Raw genomic sequence first — 23,029 nt, 5'->3', positions numbered from 1 at the left:
CATAATGACGGTGGTACTTGTATATGTCGGTGCCCGATCATAAAATCCGCCAGATCACGAAATTCGCCATATCATGATATGCCTAAAAGTTGGCCAGGCATATCACGATGTGCCTGAGAAACAGTACGGCAGATCGATTAGGTAGAGCAACTCATTCGTCGGTATTCCCAGTTCTATACCTACCGGGCGCATCGTGATATGTCGAAAAAAAGAAAAATTTAGATACGACGAGCGAGTCAAGGAGTGGTCAGTATGAATTGTGAACACAGCGCACGAGGCGAGCGAGCGAAGCGAGCCAGAAGTGCCAGCACCGATATGGCGGCGTTTCATAATATGCCTAGGAATTTCATGATCTGTCTAAACGTCACTAGGCAAATCGTTAAACGGTGAGTTTTGAACGATATGGCGGACGTTCCTTAGCCAATCCATGAAATAGCGTCTATGTGCCCGATATGCCTAGTTATTTCGTGATCTGGCGGATTTTACGATCGGCCGCCAGACGGGTATTTTTAGGTACCTACTAGATTTCGATGGTCAACTTGGGGACTTGTAATTTGTAATAGCAATGAGCATAATCACAATGAGTTCACAGGGTATACTGGCGAGCACTGTGAGATGGAGTACAATGAGTGCGAGTCGTCGCCGTGCGCCAACGGCGGCACTTGCACCGACCGCGTCGGTGGCTTCGCTTGTGCCTGCTCGCGCGGCTACACTGGCAACACCTGCCAGCTCAAGGTAAGTCTTAAACGACTCTACGCACAGTCACCAGCACCCATATCTCATAGCAACAAATCGGGAATAAATATCTGATACGACTCTATTTTTAGGGCTGGTGGGACGTGTCAGATATTTTTGCATGTGACTGTACTAAATATAGTCGACCAAAAAAATCCTTTACCACACCAAAACAATGTCAGTTATACATATGTATAGAAATATAACAGTAAGTCAATGTGGCAATCGGGCGTGATCCTTTTTCTGACGATGGTATAGTCCATTCAGGATAACATTGGACTCTAGAAGGTCACAGAAGCAGGGGTTCTAAACATTTTTTGTGAAGTTGTAATAATGATGATGATGAATAAAATAAGCAATAAGATGAAGACTTTGTGAGTACAAAATAACAAAATATTAATACGTAATTTGCTACATAAAAGTAATTCGATTTACATTTATACATAATTTAATAACTGTGTTTCGTAGTTTCATCCGCTCTCATTCCCTGTTTATAAATATTCTAATTGTAGTTTCTGCTATGAAGTTCAAGCTTTCTTTTCTATTTCAAATATTATCAAATATGGTGCAGTGCTTTAGTTTCTTTTTGGTCCAAACTGGCGATTAAAAACAATAAATAATGTACAGAATATTTCTTGAGTTAACATTATTATAAACGTCCCGTTTCTTGCAGTGTTCTTTACCTCTGCCTCTTTAGGTATTTTATAGGAAGACGTTTGGACGTTTATACTAATCAATGGATAGTGAAACAGCCCCTGAAACATTTAAACTAATAATTACAGTGTTTTGTAATAAATAGCTTTCAATAAAGTTAATATCAATATACTCGCGTGTTTTTATACAGATATCTTAAAAATTGTTTTTCTGTTCGATTACATGTATTGTCAAGTTTTAATTTATAAAGTAAATAAAAATAGTCAAATACCGTATTCTTCTCTTTTTCTTCTTTATCTTTTCTTTTCTTTGTCTGTCAATCGTTTTAAGGCTGGCTGAAAATATTTTTTTAAAGGTAGGTATTCATCTCTTTTGTCTTGTAAACTGTTAATTACCGTCCTGTGTTTTATGTTTAATACGGAGTTTTAAATACATATATATACATACAAACATACGAGCAATCGCCATCAGATTCCTATCTATACTGAGAAGAACCTAGAGTTATAATTGTCTGCAAATATTGTTGCGCACCTCAATCAAGCTCATTAGTTTGTTATGTTTACTTGTTTAAAAAATTACGCCTGTTTACAATAGTAACGTTCTTATATATAAGGTGCTAGATAATTAGGTGCGGATATTTTCAGGGTATGTAATTATTTTTATTATTATTGTTTTTTTGTATTTTTTTCTTTAATTGTATACTGTAGTTTTAAGCATTTTATTTGTTATTATTTTATTTTGGAAAAATGACTGCCAAGTTTCTTGCGGCGCATTCTTCTTGGTATTTCCGAAAGCGCTGGTAGATTAAATAAAAATTGGTCTAGTGCGAGTCGGACTCGTACATGAAGGGTTCCGTAAACAGTTCAGTGAAAGTTTTTCTTAAACTTCTTTTAATAAAAGTTTTTTTTTGCTGACTGTACTTTATGCCCCTGGTTACCAAATTACTCGTCAAGACGACAAACGAGTCCAAACTCGATGCGGTCGTGTCGTTTATCACAGTCCATATGGTCACCCGCTAGCTTTATCATCAGATCAACTCCATGTTATAATAATATTGCATTGTCATCGGATTTAAGGTAACGGCGCCTATTACCGGGGGTATCGAAATCGACGGCCATCACTGCGGCAATTTAAAATACGCATTTTATAATCAAACCGATAGATTTCTTAAAGAAGATATTTTACACGATAAAAGCTTATTTAGTCGACTCACGGATCTATGAGCGCTATAGTGTATGTGAATGAATCAAAGATCTCGCAATTCGTGATTTTCCGAAATGGCACCGACGGAAGAGGATTTGCCATACTAACTCGTGACACCACATACAAGCAGACTCGAATCTTATTTAGTGTTTTACAAAATAGTTATGGCAATTGAACTAATGTTATGGTTTTTAAATGGCTTTTTATAGTTTTTTGTACGAGTTCTGAATACTTTTTGTATATTTTTTGGCCCGGAAATACGGTTAAAATGATTTTTTTTTAACTGTTGATTGTTATACCGTGCTAGACCACGGTAATACTTAAAGTGGTGTTTTGGTTCTTCATGCTTTATTTTTGGTATAAATTATCGTTTATATAATTTGTTACAGTTATTCCAATCTCGATATAGATCAAGATTGCGTGAATAGTCACGCTTTTAAAAAACTATTTCCGTGGTATGAAATGTATTAACAAACTCTTAATTTTTAACAAAAACTTCAATACTGAATTTGTAGTTTGTATAAAAACCGTTATTTTGCCAAGTTGTTTAAATATTGCGATGAAATTTTATATTTACTTACCAGTTATGTAATTTTGTTTACATGCCAAGGATGTAATAAGTATTTTTTATTTGTAATGCAAACACAACTCTATCCTATTGTTTTCATGGGTCGGAATTAGATTTTACAATACTCCAAATTAAGCCAATTAACGATGGTATGATCGCATAACCCTCGGTAATAGAATGTATGGGAATCTATTACCGACCCATAATTGTCTTTGGGTCGGTAATAGGTTCTTAAAGAAGTACCTATTACCGAGTGACATTTTATTTTTCTGTTAAAATCATTCACATTTAGGGTACCGTAAGTGCAGATTTTTGTGATAAAGTTGTGACTTTTACTCAGCATGCCATAAATCAAACTATTACTGGTGGCATAAGCATAAAAAATACAGTGGGCTGGATACACTATTCGAATCATACTTTAGTTTTTTTATGTGTAATGTGTGTATGTGTTCATGTGGAAGTGGGTCAAATTAAGCTTCCAAGATTTGAGCAAAACAAACAATAAATAAACAAACAGGGCAAGCTAAAGAAAAGCTTCTAAAAATATCACCGAAATGTAAGCACTTGTGCAAGTATTTCGAATAAAAACAATTTGTTTTCTCATCCTCTTTGGTTCTGGCTGATTGCTTCTGAAGCCATTGCCCGCAACTTGCCGCGCGCGGCTAAAAAAATTATCTGTCAACTAGTGTGAATAAATTTTAAACTGTATTATAAAAAAAAAACTGTATTATAAACCTTGTAAATAGTGTTAAATACTTAGTATGATTTTTTAGTGTAAAAAACAATAGGTAAGCATAGTGATTAATACGGTGTGGATTTGGCGAGCGCTTTATCAAAGTTGGCTTCATTGAGGTTTGTGGTTCATAAATTGCTTTATTAATTTTGCACAAAAACGAATAAACCACACAATCAGACAGACACTATATTCTACTATCGAAGCTTTTATAAAACATCATTAAAATCGCAAACTTAAAGGTAAATATAAATATTCAAACGACATAGCTATCCGTTGCTAGGTGACTCGGTCGCCTTAGCAACGGCTAATAACGCCTAGCAACCAAAAACCGCTGAAAAAAACACGTTTCTTGTATGACGACCCCCTTTAATTTGTAACTTTATTTTATTTTTAGTATTTGTTGTTATAGCGGCCACAGTAATACATAATCTGTGAAAATTTCAAGTGTCTAACTTTTACGGCTTCAGAGATAGAGCCATGTGACAGACGGACAGACAGACAGACAGACAGACAGGCAGTGGATTCTCAGTAATAGGGTCCCGTTGGCACCCTTTGGGTACGGAACTCTAAAAATGACGTTTAAAAGTGTCCATTGCGGCCTATTTACTGAATAAATGATTTGAGATTTGAGAATAACCTAAGAATCAATTATACATATAAATTATTTAAGTAATGTGTGGCAATATTTTATTTGGTTTCATACAAAAATACCATTCCGTCCAAAAATAATCATCCTTGCATTAACATTAACTGTATTTTTTTTAATTTAATTTAATAACGATGCAAATAATCGATCCTCAAAATATCCGCATCTGATTTTCTAGCACACTGTATATTCGTTAGTTGGACTACTAAATTGACTGAAGAGCGAGGTATTGAATTTTGAAATTTCTCCTTACCCTAAGAAGTGCGCACTTGTTTTCTCCATTTCGAGAAACAACGCTTTTCTAGCGTCCTAAGTCGTCCATTATCGCCGATCTTTAACGTTAGCAGCCCCATTAAAACTCAACCCACGCACCGTCGTCGTCTGGGTGGCCTCACTAGTTTTCAATTCGATTGTATAGGGTAGGCACAGGGGCAGGGGGCAGCGCACGTAATGTTGCTCATCGCTTAAATTTAATTGCGTGATGCGATATTCTATTAGGACAAAATGAGTTGCTTATTCTCCAGCCAAGGTACAGTCAAGGAAACTGAATCACGTACTAGGGTGGAGCCTGTGTGCTACTAATGTCATGTTGACATCTCATACATTTTCCAAAGAAATCATAGCGAAATTGTTTATGAAAAGGTTCCACCCTGGTACGTGATTCAGTTTCTTCGACAGTAGGTACCTCATTTCAGTCTATGTACTGTATTATAAGAACAACAGAGCTTAAAAATACCTCAAGTATTTTTGTAATGGTTTCTTTTACATTAAGAAGTTGATATAGGAAGCGAAATAAGGAAGTATATGGGTACCTACATAACAAAGAAAATAATTTCTCCGCGCCATGAAGATTTCTTTTACCTTCTCTTGGTTTCATAAAAGCTAGATACCTACCTCGTGAAAATAAGCTGCTCAACTTTGCCGTCTCCTCAGTTGGGTACTCTGCTCGATAATAACTCTTTGAGGGTAGCAGTAGCATTTCGTATAGGCGGCAAAGTGTGAAGTGCATCGTTGTATATGTGGGATGATGGACACCATGGTTTGAGCTGCCAGTGGTGTGCGGGTCGTTTTCCTAGGCACCACGCTAATAACGATATAGTGCGGCGGGCAATGGTTTCGGCCAATGTGCCTTGTGTGCTTGAACCTCCGGGACTTAGCAGGGTGGACGAAAAGCGGCCGGACGGTCTCACATTGGTTCCTTGGTGGAAGGAGCGTTGTCTTTTGTGGGACGCAACGTGTGTAAGCACTTACGTTGCGTCTCATTTGAGGCAAACTTCGCGGGTGGCTGGTTCTGCGGCTGAAAATGCTGCGAGGTTGAAACATGCGAAGTGTTCTGCCTTGGAGCCGGTGTACGATTTTGTGCCGGTTGCGGTGGAGACAGCGGGGCCCTGGGGTTCGGAGGCCCTTGATTTGTTTAGAGACTTGGGTCGTTGTCTCAAAGGTAGGGGGTACGATCCTCGGTCTGGATCGTGGCGCCTAAACAGGTGTCCGTTGCTGTACAGAGGGGCAATGCTGCCGGGATAATGGGAACTTTTGAACCGGGCACGATACAGGGAGGGGATTTTTAGGTTAGTTTATTATTTTTTATTCTTTTTGACTATAAGTATTTTGTTAATTTAATGACAGTGTTTAGTTAAATTTTATTTTGTTTTATTGTTTCATTTAATTTTAATTTTGCAATTTTTCACTTATTGTAGCACTTGTTGTATATTGTTTGACAAATAAAATTACTCTAAAACTTAACACATAGCTACCTACCAATAACAAGTGTGCTTAAGGCGTCAAGTAACAATGAGTTAGTTGACACCATGACCGTGAAGCATTAATTCCGGGACACATTTGTTTGTTGCAATACGCTTGAGCGACATCTAAGATTTTTCAAAGACGAAAAGGATCTTCGGACATGTTTCGCACCCGCCCCGCGCACCGCGTGTGATCCAGTTGCTAGAACATCTGTGACATGTGACGCTGCACCGGAGAACTATATTGATCTGAGTAACTTTGAAATAAATAAATAAGTAATCAATTGATATGCTGAGTGGGGTTTTAACTATTATAAATTTACCATAGGTACTATCAGCCAAATATGTGGTCTACCACCCTAAATAAAGTTGATAATCGTTTGCATGTCATAAAACAATAATGCCAATAAACATGTCTGTCCACTTGAAAGTTCGACTAGCGACATATTCATTTGCAATGAACTTGTTTAAAAATTGATAGACCACTTATTTGGCTGATAGTACAAAATCTATGGGCGAATCGCGATTTGAAAGCCCACAATAAAGTAATACCTGGGCGACCGATCTTTGCTCGGGCTAAAACTATACACATAAGGATTGCGCGTTTAAAGGTATTAGATAGGTAGATGTACATTTATTGATGTCATCTAATACTCTGAGGACAGATAAACTTTGGAAACTTTACTATTTTTTGTCTTGTTACTTAATATTTTACGGTTTACCTGTGATATTACAGGTGGACCTGTGTTCGCCGAGCCCCTGCTCCCCCCAGCGTTACTGCGTGGACCACGGCAACAGCTATTCCTGCGAGTGCCCGCACGGCTACGTGGGCGACGAGTGCCATCTGCCGGTTAAATCGGTATTAAAACTTTTTATTTGATTATATTTCTTATCGACGCGACGCTCGCGCGACGATCACATCTTAAAGGAAATATTCCAATTTCACAAATTTTCATATGTACACTTACGATATTGAGTCAGAGACCCGTCGATATTGTATATTTTCACGACTTAAAAATCGTAATTTCTGGTATAGCTTTTGACGACCGCACGCAGATAGGTTCGATTCCCGGTATTACAATGTAATAGGTACAAGCTACAATACAAATCAAATACCTTTGTTTCGCAGATATATGAAATATGAATGAATGAGTGAAAATTATACTAATATTTGCTCAAAGTCAGTCATTTTTTAACCGACTTCAAAAAAGGAGGAGGTTCTATGTTCCAATGTTTGTATTTTTTTTTGATATGTATGTTCACCGATTACTCAGCCAATTGCGGACCGATTTTCAGAATTCTTTTTTTATTCGAAAGAGTATTCTTCTGAGGTGGTCCATTGTCACCAAGTCAAGATCTGATGATGGGATCCTAGGAAAATCCAGGGCAAACCTCAAATTTTATATGCACACCTATAGCGATTTTGACATTTTTAGCATTAAGATGAGCATTTACATTCAGAAAGTATCATTTGGTAACCTGGACCTGATGAAGAAGACAGTAGATGACCGATGAACTCATCAAAGCTAAGAAATGCTCGCTCGTCTATAAACGATCATGATTAATATACCTAGATAAGCGACTTTAAGTTTAAGTTAATGATTCTTTCGAACTGATCTAATGCTGAAGCCAGAAGGTAGGCAACGGAACTCTGTTATAAAACAAAGCAACTAAGTCGTGTTTGGGCTTAATGGAATCGTTGTGAGATGAACTTTGGCTACGAATCACTAAAAAGTGAGAAATAAAGATTTTTTTTTACAAAAAAGTAAAACCGACTTAAAAAATAATAATAAATGGAACCGACTACAAAACCCTTGAAATATTTTTCTAGGTACGTACTAGCTCGAAGTCGGTGACTCAGCACGACCCACCAGGCGACCCATAGTATGTAGGTGAGGTAGACAACTATTGTCCCACTCCTGCTGGCTCGTGCTGAGGCACCGACTTCGAGCTAGTACGTACCTAGAAAAATATTTTCAAGGGTTTTGTAGTCGGTTCCATTTTTTGTTATGATTTTTATTTTTTTGAAGTCGGTTTTACTTTTTTTTATACAATAAAAGCCCGGTTCACATTATTCTAGTAAAACCGTTCCAGTAGCATGGCAGCATGACACTGCGCTGCTCGATCGATCTTGTGTAACTCATTTGGATTGTGACCCCGCAATGTATCGCTACTGGCACGATTTTACTGGAATAATGTGAACTGGGCATTAGGCTATAACAAGCATTTATGAATGTCAAAAAACCTACCATCGGTTCAGAAAACTTTTATTGAGGACAACCCGGCAAGAAACACAACAGAGTTGGCTTATTCCTTTAAAACAAAATCTATAATAATTTTCAACATACCTAGTAGGTAGATTTGATATTTGAAATAAGGTCTCGCCAATACGGATCGGAATTACCTATTTTCAAACACCCCAGCCCATGATATAATCATTCATTTTAATTTTGTTCTCCAGTTTCAATTGGGACTCGTCTGTTTTCTTTCTTTTTCTGAAGATTCATATGAGAATGAAAAATAAAACCGATGTTCTAGTCTGTAGTTTATCTATGTAAATTTAGGTTTATATGATTTTATGCGTATATGGTTTTAGTTTCAGCTTCATCCGTTTTCCACTATTTTATGTCGTACTCGTACTAATACTAATAGCAAAAAGGATGTTAGAATTTGACTAAATTTTCCTACTTATTATGTTCATTACAGGCGTGCGACAACAATCCATGCGCTCATGGTGGCACTTGCTGGAGTGGACTAGACTCCTTCTATTGCTCCTGCCGCCCCGGTTACACTGGGAGACTGTGCGAAGGTATTTAAAAATGTAATGTAAATTAAAATAGATAGGCAATGGAATGCAGGCGAAATCCTTTTTGATGTTAGTTTTGTAGGTTTTATCTTACTAATCCAGTCCCGAAAATAGTTTTCGTGGGTGTTCAGTCAATCGACCCCAATCAACTGCTGAAATATTCCGAAAGAACTTGAAGACATTTTGTAATGGATAGGGCAAATTCAGGAGTTGCCCAATACTCTGGTATTGGCGGTAGATCTGGTATCTGCTGGTAACACATCGGTTACAAACTCATTTTGGCGTCAGTTCAGCTCATCATCATTCTGGTTTTCTTTCATTCAAAATAGATTGACGAATATTATTGAATAGACATCGGTTACAGGCTCATTCTGGTATCAGTTCAGTTCATCCTTCTGATCAGAATGATGACATAATTACTTGGGCCACCAGTCCGTCAGTCCGTGAAGGTTACACAATGATTCTCTCGTTATTCTTACCAGAATGATGGACTAAACTGAAGCCAGAATGAGCATGTAACCGAAGTCTAACTGTTCCCATACATTTAATTTTCATCAGTCTGGACCATCAGTCCGTCAGTCGTGAAGGTTACACAATAATTCTCTCGTCATTCTTACCAGAATGATGGACTAAACGGATGCCAGAATGAGCGTGTAACCGAAGTCTAACCGATCCCATATATTTAACTTTCATCAGTCTGGACTGGACCATCAGTCCGTGAAGGTGATACGAGTGATACGATGATTCTCTCCTCATTCTTACCAGAATGATGGAGTGAACTGACGCCAGAATGCGCGTGTAACCGAAGTCTAACATTTGCAGAGGACTTCGTCCTGGAATCAGTCGTGCGTGGTGATGTGAGGGCGGAGCAGCGCGGCGGGGGCTCGGTGCGGGAGGTGCGGCTGCCGCTGGGGCTGTACCACGACCGGCTGCACAACGTGTACATCGCGGCCGGCACGCTCGGCGCCGCCATCGCCATCGTCGGCGTCGTGGTAAACACTCTCATATATCGGGTGCAGATGTACAGATCTAGCGAAATGTTTTTGTATTTTGTCGGATAAGTTCATATTTATCTGTCATGATTTCTCAATTAGCCTCTCTCACTACTGAATTCACTAACGAAATGTAATACCTATTTGAATCAAAATTTCCGCAACAGCCATTTAGTAATTTTAATCGTGCGGCGCTTCGTTTTAGATTAAGCTGAGAAAATAAATATATGATATTTGAGTAATATGGGCACGCTTTTAGCTTGCGTGACATTTCTATCATCATCATCATGTCAGTCGAAAGACGTCAGAGAAAACTGCTGGACATAGGCCTCCCCCAAGGCTCTACACTCAGACCGGTCTTGTGCTTTCCGCAACCACCGCGATCCCGCAATCTTAACCAAGTCGTCGCTCCATCTTGTTGGAGGTCTACCGACAGCTCGTCTCCCGGTCCGCGGACGCCATACGAGAACCTTCTGATCCCATCGGCCATCAGTCCTGCGAGCAATGTGCCCACTGCCACTTCAGTTTCGCAATTCTTCGGGCTATGTCGGTAACCTTAGTTCTACTGCGGATATCATCATTTCTAATTCGATCCCGCAGAGAAACCCCGAGCATAGACCTCTCCATAGCCCTTTGAGTGACTTTGAGCTAATAAATGAGGCCCATCGTTAGCGCCCACGTCACAGATCCGTATGTCATCACTGGTAACACACACTGACTTTCGACTTCAAAGTGAAATGACATTTCTATACCTATTATTATTGCTTCTGAGAACCAATCTATCACATTGTTTTTGCATCTTCTGTAAGTAATTAGAAGTATTTGTTATAGAATTTAATTTTTGATACAATGTTTTATTGACATGCATTGCAGCCATACTACATGTTCGTATCAAGTTTCAAGTTGATGCCATTAACAGTTAAATTTACAGCATGTTGCTGAGTTGGTACTAACGGCCATACTTTCCCCACAGGTAACCGCCTGCCACTGCCGTGTGAACAAGACCTATTCTCGTCTGCTCTCGCGCCTCTCCCGCGCCACCGACGCCGGCCCGCCCCACCACTGGCTGCAAGACAAGCGCGCCCCCCCTGCGCCCGCCTTCCCTCCCCCCTCTAACACCCTCGACACCACCGACATGTACTACACCCTAGATTTCAGCGACAGTCAGAGCTCTCCGCTCATCCAATAGCAATCACTGTTGAACTGCTCTGAAGGGGAGCGGTTCAAAATTCAAATTTAAAATCGTCCGCTGCTTTTAATCATCCAAACATACAAAGATCCGGTCAATTGAATATAGCCCTGCACGAACATAGAGGTGAGTTTCTTCTTCAGTCAGATAAAAAGTAAAGACTAGTTTGGCGAACGGCAAAGTGAGATTTTTTTTACCCTATACAGGCTACCTCGCTTTCTATGTGTGTATCTCAACTAGTTTGCTTGGTGAAATTTGGCTCCTCTTGTGTACGTGCAACTGTAATAATGGCGAGATGTAGGTAGTTCCAACCGGGCTCGCTTTGCCGTTCACAGAATTCATTTTTAGCTTTCATTTGATCTGAGACCACACAATCATAACAACCGGGACTCCGCGTCTCATACTAGCCAATACGATCGAGATATCTCCTACTTCGGATGAAAGTAGGTACGGGCTTTATTTAAATGACGGGGGCCAAAACCCTTTAACGTTAACAGAACTCTTTTCTTTATCAAACTAAAAACGAACTTATTTCCAGTCGTTGCCAAATATTGTAGGCACAAACTAAATATTTCAGCTACGACAATTTGTGGTTCCACCTCTTTGACGAAGTCATTACGGATATATATTTATCTAAAAACAGAACAAAAAATCCTAATCAATAAATGTTTCTATAGCCTGGATGAGTTCTTCGACGACAAAATCTAGTGAGTTCTTTGGCCGAGGACTGGTGGATGGTTCTTAGAGTTCATATGTGGCTAAAACTTAAAATGTATCTCATGTGAGTGTGTAATTATACCTAAATGTTTATCTTTTTTTTCTTTTTCATGCATGTTAAATACATTCCAATTAGAATAAGCACCCTCTGTTTACTTGTATTGCCGTGCCCTATCAGGGCGTCACATGTATACCTAGTTTGTAGTTTTCCATCCTAACGTCTGTAATGTGACATGCAATAAACAATTTTGAATTAAATTGAATTGAAAATATATTTTGGAAATATAAAATGTGGATTAAATTATACAGAACTTACAGCGATAGGTACCTTCTCGTGGATGTACGAGTAAAACAAGATGAAATAAGACAGATATAAGTACTTACACCATACAAATTTGATTGTGATTGCTAGAGCTGAAGGAACTTATACGTACATTACAATGTAGGCTTAATGATCTCTATTTTGCTTATACCTATATGTGTAACAATGTGTTGGGAGAGTATAGTGTAAGCGACTGTTAACGTTACGGAGGCGGTTAGATAGATCTATTAACTCATAACCATGTTTGTGGAAAGTATACATTAGGTAAGAAACAAGAACATAATTTGACGTAATTTTAAAAATAATAAAGCAATTTGTAGACATTGCTTTTGCTTCTTTAATTTTATCGAGAGAAAGCTGTTTAAGTTTTTCTTTTTTTAATAACAGTTCAATATAATCTTTTGTTTTGGTTATTTATTTAAGTCTTAGTTGACAATTAACAGTTTAATGAAAATATTTAGATGATGTAATATTAATTTGTCCAGACCTAGTATATTCAGTCTGTAGTGTTGTTACAACTTCCCTAGTTTTCGAAATTAATTAGTTTTTAATACTTCAAAATTATTGAAGAAAATTGTTAGAAATTTATATATAGATATAAAGGTGTTTATTAGTTTATAAGTACTAGTAGCAATTAATTGTTATTTTTGTGGTAAACAAATTGGTTCTCTACTTACGTCACATATCCGAAGTAATTTTTGTTTTAAAGTGAAATCAACGATCTAAATACCTAAATATAATTGATCAAGATTTAAGGTATATGTATAATTACTGTACAGCTACTCGTACTTGTACTATTATCTATTCTGTGGTACAGCCAAGTATAAAAATTGTTCTAACTTTTAACGAATGGCGTGGTAAAAATATTGTTATTCAAGTACCTATTAATTAGAACAAACTTACGCTTCAGAAAAATTGGTTTGGTTTATATCCACTAAGTGCCTATTAGGTTTGCCGAAAATGCTTGTTGAAAAACCTAGAAGTACCCGTGATGGTTTTCCCAGATCCGTCTGTAGATAGTTATGGAAATGTAGCTAATGTCATAAATTTCGTAAGTGAATAGTTCAAACATGTATTTAAGTATTTGACTGATCTTCAAATTAGATGATTTCTAACGGCTCCGTAGGATAATTTCGATAATCAAAATTTATAAGTACGATATTCCAAAAGACAAAACTGTGACAAAATTTATAATTTACAAAATTCCTAAAGAAGACATGTCCAATGATTCAGTTGACCCATGTTTAAAATATCTAATGTACAAAACTGCTAGTACCTGAAAATCCTAACGACGTTTATCCTACGTTCAATTAAACCTCGTTTTAAATGTCTAACGTACAATATTGCTAGTCTACGATAATTCTAACGACACTTGTATTTCATTCAGTTGACTTTAGCTAATGCTTAGATATAACGTGACAAAGTCGACAGAGCTCCGCTGGGCGGAGCTCCTGTATCTGTGCAGTTTGAGCCTTAGGCTCTAATGCAGTACTTATATAATCTAACCTATTTACCTAAACATAACAATGTACATTTTATGTTCAGTCAAGGCCTATTATTTTTATTGTGTTTGAATAATTGTAATTGTGATGATTTTCGAAGAATTGTCATTGGACTTTTTGTACGTAGGTACTTATTTTGCGTTTAAGATGTGTCGAATTTCGAAATATTGTCATCGATATTTTAATTCCATAGATATTTGGTACAAAGGAAGGAATATTGATTTTCGAAAAGATAGTTCGAAAGACAATCTATTGCATTAGGACCAGCATTTTTAGGAATTTCGTACATTATAAATTTAGATTTTCGGAGTTTTGTCTTTAGGAATATCGTACTTAGGAATATTGATTTTCGAAATTGTGCTACGGAGCCTTTCTAACTATATCATAGCTTGCTTTAGGTGTGAATTATTATTAAAATCTCTAATCTAGATTAGACATTTCAATTCGATTTCTACTGTGCCTATAGTTTGATGATTTTAACATCCTACAAGAGAAGGCAGACGAGATAGTTCATAGAGTAGAGTAGAAAAAGCAGACGACATCATGATACTATTCTAATCTACCTTCAATTACACTAGAATCTTTATCTTGACGCTTTTGTGATCTAACTATACATATTTGTGCTTTGTGCGACAAATGTTGGTATTAACCTATGTATTACTTCCTTAATTGTTAGTTATAAGGCTCTATTAAAATTAAATTGTCACAATCCCGATTTTGATTTCCTTGTTAAATTAGAGAAAATTAAACAATTTTAATGTTTTGAAGAAAAACGTTTTTATTTAGATTATAAACTTTGATAAAAATAATTATATTAATAATATTTTTATGACAACTTACAAATATTCATATAAAAGAATAACGTAACATCTATTCAATTTAAACTTATTTAAGTAGATACAGTAAATTTATTAACGAAAGTGTGCTACCACATTCGGGTTGTGTTTAACTAGTGTGACTATTGGGGAGCGAGCGGCCGGCCCCCGGCGTCGGTCGCGGCCGCCACCGCCGCTCGACGGCACGCCTTCCCCGCTAACCACCTCCCCCCCTGGGGGCACGCTACACTGCCAGAGTTCATAAGCTATTTTTGAACCAAACTTACTGTATCGACGGTGTCTCCATACAGACACAGGTCGCCCAATACCCACCCACCCAATACTGGCAAAGTAGCGTACGCCATACAAATATGAAATAATTAAATTGCACACTCCGAGCGGCCGCAGCCGGCGGCGCGCCACGCGCTCGCCCATTCAACTACTGTATACTCACGTATTTATTGCTACTGACATTTGTGACTTATGACGAGATTCAAAATCACGATCTAACATCAATGTAAGTAAATATTAAAGCTGCACAATTAAAATAATAAGAACATAAATAAACATTACGTGAATACGTATAAGTAGGTAAAATAACAATATCGTTATAGTCCGCCCCACACGAGCGCAGACTTTGAGCAATGAATGCATAACCAATATAACTTTTATAATTCATAGACGTTTATTTCTTTTATATTATGTAAGCAGTGGATAAAAAATAACAAGTGTTTGTTAGATAAGAATTTTCAAATACAGTATGAAACGTTAAAATGTATTCCTCGACGGTCGGAACCGGTCGCAACAACATAGAAGAAACAATAGAACAAGTAAATATAGTATAAAAATTCAAGAAATAGAATGAAATTAATAATTTTATCATAATTAAAATTCGATGTCTATCTGCAAGTCGTGGGACAATACAACGAATTAAATTTAAAAATCTATACCTAAGGTCATAAGTACTCTAAATTATGTCATAATATGGCAGTTAATCGAACCTTCTGCATTAGGCACATCGCCTAATTATCCTTGGGCGACATGTCCAAGACTCCGAGGCTGTACCTTTTAAGAAACAGAACCTGGTTCTGTTCTCAAATAATCGGTGGAATAAAATCATAAAAGGTACGGAAGTAGGTACAATTTTTGCGTTAACGCTACATTCTGAATACTAAACTTGTAGCTTGTTATGTAAAATGACTCTTGAACACTAACAACGTAACCGAGTTGCATGTTACGATGCTCACGGTGCGGACAGCCGCCTGGTTGCAGTCGATGGATCCTTGTCGGCGCACATGAGACACGGATTAGCTTTGGAAAATGGCTTGTATCAATATTATTAAAAATAGAGGTACAGGTAGTTTAAATACAATCAAGTCTTGGACATAAATACATTTTCGTCTTAAACTAAATTGTTGTCATGGCCCGATAACTTATTTATCGAAATTCATTTAAAAATAACAAAATCTATTATCGATAAGTCCTTAAAATATACGCAAACCACTCCCACAGATGATAAATGTGTGAATGTATTTTTGAAATATTGTCTTTTTTGTGACTATGTTAAAATGACTATGCTTTTTTTTACGACACTTAAAGGAAATAAAATGGAAAGTTTCGTTCCCAACAAAAACCTTGTCGACATACTTAGTTTTAAATTTTTATATATGTATCTCCAAGTATTGGAAATTAGCATTCTATGTCCAGTTAAGGATAATTGTCACACTAAAGGGACCTCATGGAGGAGTTTATCAAGAACGGAATCTGCAACGATAATAATAAATAATATTGCTTTCAGTAATATCCCAATTTAGCCGACTGTTTTGTTGGGACGTTGCATAAGCAAAACTATGCCTTAAGTGATTCAACTTTAGTTATGTTAATTAGGTCGTAATTTGAAATGACATATTTGAATTGCAGAAACAACGGTTGCTGGTTTCGGAAAATAAATAAGTATGTACTTAAAGATTTCAATAAATTTACCTGAAGCAACGTAAATGGTTTTGGATCCTAAATCTAGAGTCACCATTACTAAATGAATGAATTGAGCGAGCTTAAAGAGCAAACTTATGCTTATAAAACTTAACAAAGTGGATGGCATTTAATTTGACTTATCTCACTTACATACATTAATTATTATGACAAAGGCACTTTATGTTTTTACTTTTAAGTAGATGAAATCTACTAACATACATTTGTGACAAGATTTTCTTATTTTATCATCATGGCAAGATTCAAAGGTACCTGTTGAAACGTTTACTACACATCTAGTATGATAACCGAGTGAATGGCACACACGTTTTTATCAGCAACAGATAATTACTTAGTCATTTACACATTATATATTTTATAACTAAATCGTTAGATTGAACCTAATTTCTTCGCTTCAGTAATATCAAATTCTTCTTTTGTCATCATCGTACCGTAACAATAATAAAGTCTAGCTGGATCGATATTTACACTGTGGTCCCTCGACGTGCTGCGTCGCACAACGACCACCATGACATTTGTGACAAAGATTTAGCAAAACGAAGCTTCGGTGATGAATAGCTTAAAAGTAAATTTCAATGTGAGATCGACACTTTGAGAAAATATTTTATTTCATTTTCTCAATAACGAACGTTAACTGTGACGGGGACTGTTTACATCGCAGTCCAAGAGTGTAGAATTGCCACGTGATGTGAGAAAGTCTTTTGTTTTCCTGATGTCGCATGCGAGGAGGCCTGCGCATGGGGCATGCGGCATGCAGCGGGCACGGCGAGCACGCGGCTCGCGGCACGCGGCATGCAGCGCGGGCGCAGGGCCCGGCCGCGGCTAGTGGTCCAGCGGCAGCTCCACGAACGTAATGTCGTAGAGCGGCTCGTCTTCGCTGGCCCCCGCCGGCCGCACCTCCAGCAAAAACAGGTCCTCGTTGCAATAGTAAGCAATCATCTCATCGTCAATTTTGGCCGTAATCCTGCGAAACATATTTCAATATTAGAATAGACACAAAGCGACACATTCAGAATGATTCGATAATTAAAAATTTAAATCATTTAAGCCAGGTACTAGTTATGAATTACAAAGGTCTTTTATTTATCATGGAAGGACAAATTCCAATTTTACGTAAAACTACCATAATACCCATATTTTAATTAGCTAGGTAACTTCGTCAAGTCGTTAGAGTGTTCAGCATATTAATTTAGTGCGAGTGCTCATCGATAATTAATGCGATTTAAATTAGGTTTTGGGACAAGGTTGTGCTCAGGATACGTGATTATTGTAAATGACACCTGTTACCTATTTAGCTGTTACAAAACCATTAAGGGTATAATTATTGTAGAAGCGTTGCAAGTTAGTGGCGCGCCCTCGGGACAAGCGATGCTAGACACGTGGCGGCCGGCACGTGACGGGAGGCGTCACAGCTACACACTATCTAAGGCCAATGAAAAACCACTTACCCTTTCTTGTTTTTTCGATAAAGATTATTAATTGCCGTACTTGAAATTTTGTACTTATTCTCAATCTGAAAATAAGCAAAAAACAAACAATTACAATGGGTATTTGTTTTTTGAACCGAGACGTCTCGCCTAACGGAACCGGTGCAGTGGTTTCACAACAAAAATTTGTTTCGCGCGAATTCTGTTGACGTGGTCCGGTGCAGCGGCCGCGGGGGTTAATTACAACATGCAGTTATGATGATCGTATGGATTAGACGGGGTTATGAAGCGCCACATCGGTTACAGCGGCGTCGCGAGCGTGGCCGGCCAGAGCGGCCACCGCTCGCGGCGCGGACGAAGCGTCTCGATTACTTAATTTTACATGTAATTTTGAATATTGGTCACGTTAACGAATCCGAGGAAGCGTGAAAGCATTGATGGCGATCTCGCTCCCTCTTGTTCTGCGGTTAGCCGACATCACCAAGGTTATTTCGTGCCGCAGCGGGCGTCGGGTCCGGGCCGGCGCGCTTGCGAACAACGCAGCGCGGCGACCCGGCGGCCAAGCGTGTGCAAAAACGAGGATAAAAAATACTCAAGGTATCATTCCAATGGTGGCGACTGCGACCCATTTCTTAGTATGAACATGTCGGGCGACGCGGTCGCTTGCATCCGTCAATGCTTCAGATTGGTTCATACTAAGCACAAGCAGAGGGTCGCATAAGCCGGCCACGGTCACTAACATCGGAATGCTACCTTTAGACAGTCTTCAACTCCCATTAAAATTAGATATTGGGTCAAGCATGAAACTCTCATGGTTAGGGTGGATCGCCCTTGAATCATTTTTTGCAGGGGTGTGCGAAATAATTATTCGAAATTTTAATTCAGTTAGAAACAATAAGTTACAATCACGACCCCGATGCCACCCTGTAAGTATATTGTCAAAGTACTCATTACGATTATAAATTATATTTTTTTTATTGGTAGGCTACCGTAATTATAAGTATAAGTAGATAAATGATAAAAGATGAATATTGTTTAAGGATATTTACTTTAAAGTTGCGATGGTTTTAATTTCACATTTTCATTTATTGCAAATCTAATTATTAACTAAATGAATGGAATTGAAACTGCTTCATAGGCATTGTAAATAATGGTGCGAGTTGATTGAAAAATTCAAACTCCCTAGTAGCAGTATAAAGGCTACTTATCACCCAGTCAAAAAAGCCATAAAAAGCTCGATCCACCCACGCCGTGCGAGTGCAGACGTCTTCTATTTCCCTAGTCCCTTACCGCGTGCAGCAGCCCCTGCGTGGTAGGAGGCGCGACATGCAATGGAGTGTACACGTCGTCCGTATCCTGACGGACGTACAACATGACGCGCTCGCTGAGCGGCGGCGTACCGGCGCGCGCGCGTTTTCCGAGAACACCCTCGAGCTCGAGCGTGTCTTTGCGATCACCGTATGGGGACAGGCTGCCCACTTCTGATCGGTACCTGGAAGATTATATTCAAAATTATAACAGGGCATTTGATACCTTAAAATTTGTGATTTAATCTATTGGCATAGGTAGGTACTCTTTATAAACTGTCAAATGCGATTCTAGCATAAATGTTGTATGACCACTTATTTGAAAATTCAATTGGCTATTTAATTATTGCAAAGTAATTAATTTTTTTTTTTATTGTTAATTGAATACTACCCTGGCTACGCAAAAATTAGAAAAAGGGTTCTTTTTAATAGTAGTTTTTAGTATTAAATGATATTGTAACGGATAACTGAGCGGTGGCGTCTTGCGGCAGCCGCTGAGTCGCGTTGCTCCTAGGAAGAAGGGCTACGAATTAGCCCGAAACATGTCGAGCTAAACTTGATTTAAGATCTTGGAATTATTGGTAGGTACAGTCAACTCTCGTTAATTCGAAACTCGAGGGGCTCTTAAAATATTACGAATTATCAAGGTTTACGAATTATCAGATGGTACTTAGATGTTTTAGGGAACTCGTGACAACTTCGAATTAAAGAGAGGTTCGAATTATCGCAGGTTTGAATTAACGAGAGTCGACTGTAGGTACATAGGTGCAGAAATTTGGATACATAAATATTGTCAACAACATTATTATGCATGGAATGATAGAATATCGGCAGATTGACCAGCAAAGACCCTACAGGTTTTTTGAAATAGGTACGTAACTGGTCAATTGTTTTCGTGCCTACAATTTCGTCTCTACCTATTATTTTAAAGTACTATTTGGTATTTTAATCTTAACAATTTGTTTACACAGTGATCAGTGTTTGAATCAATTTATTATAGCTATAACAATAGCGTCAGCATGAACTTTACCATGTTAAAACGTTCTTATACTCGTAGTAATTTGAGACGTTGATAATTCGCCGTCGACTTTAACTAATAACCAATATGACATTTGTTTAAACAAATGGGGTTATATCTGACATTGGTTTGATTAATAAGCTCATTGTATAGGTACGGACTACAATGAATACGTAAGTGTGTTCTTGCGTCATAGGTATTGTGGTATCATGTTTCGTGATCGATTGAGTAATCAATTTACCTAATGTTAGAAGTCGAAAATTTGCATTGTTGTATCGATATTGAAAATTTATCAGTGGGTTTTATTTTTATTCAAGAGGGATTAAAATGCACCGGTATATCGCAGAGAATGAGCAATGAACCACTGGTAAATCCTCTGTGTTTTTGTTACAAATCATGTTGAGTAGGCACTTACGCTGGTGCGTCTGGTGGGAAATGGTTGTGGAACTTGAGTGCGGGAGCTTGCGGTTTGGCAGCGTGTAGGAGGAAGGGCGAAGCCCCTTTGAGGTGGGCTTCGGCCAACGCCGCCTCATCATGCCCGTAAAATCCCTGTATGTCCATCCCAGCCAGCTTGTCGATATCCTCGGCCGGGCTGAACAGCACCGGCGGCTTGGCCAAGTCAGCCATGGTATAGAACTCGCTCCGCTCCGTCACCGGGTGGTATATCTCATCCAGTTTCTTTCTATTCGTAGCAGACATTTTCCTCTTCGCTGCTCTCCGCTCTTCGTCTCTTGTTTTTCTTTCCGCTCCCTAAAACCACAATAAAGATGAATTAATATAAGGATAAATTTAACAAACTAAGGACATAGTTGAGTACGACCAGAGCGAAAGTTTATTTACCTTATCACAAAATACTTTGATTTGACAATATCCTCTGTGATATACTTGTGTGTCACGGGGGTCTTCAAATGTGTCAATCTGGATATGCAACGGTAGACCCTGTAACAAAATATATATTTTAAATGACTGAGCTCAAACAGAGTTACTGCATAAAATGCTATATCTACGTCGTAATTCGTCATATTCTCGATAGGTACCCAGACTCGCGTAGATTATCTAATATTTTCCGTCTGACGCAATTTCACGCCTCAAGTCTCGGTATTGTAACAAAAAATTGTTTTAATAAACCATAAGGGTTAATTACGTCAAATTTACGAATAAGGAAAAATATGCACGTGTCTGAATCGAATCGCGTTAAAACGTCTTAATTGCACCGGCGCGAGGTCGGGCGGTCGTCACCGCGGCTGGGACAGTAATTGAGAGGCTGATAGCGGCGGCTTCGAGCGACGCAGGCGCAGGCGCCGGCGAGGTAGTAAGAACGAACTGTCGACGTTGTGATGCGAGACTGATGAGCACAATAAATTGATTGTCCACAAACAAACAACATTACAGGTAAATATTAAAGAACTAAGAAGGTTATTTTTAAATTTGGTAGCGTTCGCATCTTTGGGTATAAGATAATAAGTATCAATTTTCTAAAATTGAAGGTTAAAATTTTGTGTCCATTAAGTACCTAAGTACACATTTCTCATAGAACTTTGTTAGCTGCAAGGCCAAATCAGAAAAAACCGATAGCATTAGATAGAGGTACTAACCTTAACTCCCTTTTGACTGCTGAAATCCGTACTCAAACATTGCACTGCAATGTTAATCTGAAATAAAAACAAAATGGCATGAGTGGATACATCCCGATATCTAATAAAGATACCTTATCATTACTTGCTGACATCACTATTGCAAACAACAGACATCCTGACCACAGTACAGGCGCCAGTGTTGTCCTATAGACGGAGACATGAGAGTCGCCTGCGACTAATAATGTTAAAAAGGTAGAGATGGTCCTAAGTGCGGTGCGGTGTTCATTGGATCGTAGCGTGTGAATTGATAGCAGAGTGCATGCTTTAGGATGCATTTGGTGCAGCAAGAGGGGCGAGGGCGGTGCCGACGGCGCTGCTCATTACCGCGCTCTATGCAAATGACCCCCTCGCGTTTTTACTCGCCGCCACTGCCGCCACAGATCGATGTCTGAACGCATATTACCGTCGCTAACTACTCGCATCCGCTGCGGTTTTGCTGCCCAACAATAAATAATTACGGATATCGCCATATCGGTAACTGAGTACTAAGCAATTTACAGCAATACCAGAAACCAAATAAAACAGGGGTACAGTCAAGGGCAAAGATATCGACACGGCCAAAGTTGCAAAAATATGTATACGCGGCCTTAATGTTAAGTGCATAAAGTCGTGTATACATATTTTTGTAACTTTGGCCGTGTCGATATCTTTGCCCTTGACTGTACATAATGATTTTATGGACATTCTGTTACGGCTTACACAATGATCCTTCAATATATTCCAAACCAAAACTCTAAAATTTTATAGCTACAAGAAAACCAGAAACGAGTACAAGCCCACTAATGTTTCGATTTTCAATGAAACCAGTAAAACAAACCCCTCATTAAATATCATGCACATTGTACCTACATACCAAGAAAAGAAATTAACATTTGACCAATACATGCATGTGCTACGATTACAGTGTAATTTTATGTAAGCAATTAAAATGGAGACCGTTGTTTATTATTCAATAATTTAATGAGCGTGGTCTGCAGTGGTCGCGGCGGGCGGCTCCCAGGCCGGATGGCGGATTTTTTAT

The 23,029-nt window shown here is 38.4% G+C and overlaps 2 protein-coding genes across 7 annotated transcripts in view; one reads left to right on the top strand and one right to left on the bottom strand.

The window, feature by feature from the left end:
• The window catches only part of wry (delta and Notch-like EGF repeat containing weary), a 36,921-nt gene extending 22,400 nt beyond the window's left edge, over positions 1 to 14,521 (top strand). For both annotated transcript variants that reach the window (XM_074101609.1, XM_074101608.1), the window contains 5 exons: positions 593 to 735; positions 7,021 to 7,143; positions 8,991 to 9,093; positions 9,913 to 10,082; positions 11,056 to 14,521. In XM_074101609.1, the coding sequence (XP_073957710.1) occupies positions 593 to 735; positions 7,021 to 7,143; positions 8,991 to 9,093; positions 9,913 to 10,082; positions 11,056 to 11,271 (755 nt within the window). In that variant the 3' untranslated portion in view covers positions 11,272 to 14,521. The remainder of the gene's footprint in view (positions 1 to 592; positions 736 to 7,020; positions 7,144 to 8,990; positions 9,094 to 9,912; positions 10,083 to 11,055) is intronic.
• Positions 14,522 to 14,560: 39 nt separating this feature from the next.
• Positions 14,561 to 23,029, bottom strand: part of grh (grainy head) — a 142,617-nt gene continuing 134,148 nt past the window's right edge. For 4 of the 5 annotated variants that reach the window (XM_074101601.1, XM_074101604.1, XM_074101602.1 and 1 more), the window contains 6 exons: positions 21,967 to 22,023; positions 21,212 to 21,310; positions 20,787 to 21,121; positions 19,337 to 19,538; positions 18,068 to 18,132; positions 14,561 to 17,583 (listed from right to left, as the gene is read on the bottom strand). In XM_074101601.1, coding sequence (XP_073957702.1) covers positions 17,442 to 17,583; positions 18,068 to 18,132; positions 19,337 to 19,538; positions 20,787 to 21,121; positions 21,212 to 21,310; positions 21,967 to 22,023 — 900 coding nt within the window. In that variant the 3' untranslated portion in view covers positions 14,561 to 17,441. The remainder of the gene's footprint in view (positions 17,584 to 18,067; positions 18,133 to 19,336; positions 19,539 to 20,786; positions 21,122 to 21,211; positions 21,311 to 21,966; positions 22,024 to 23,029) is intronic. The other variant, XM_074101603.1, reaches the window with a different exon arrangement.

This window comes from Choristoneura fumiferana, chromosome 18 (assembly GCF_025370935.1).
Source record: "Choristoneura fumiferana chromosome 18, NRCan_CFum_1, whole genome shotgun sequence".
NCBI lineage: Eukaryota > Metazoa > Arthropoda > Insecta > Lepidoptera > Tortricidae > Choristoneura > Choristoneura fumiferana.
Note: the sequence above shows the minus strand (reverse complement) of the source record. Positions and strands in the feature narration are given on the sequence as shown.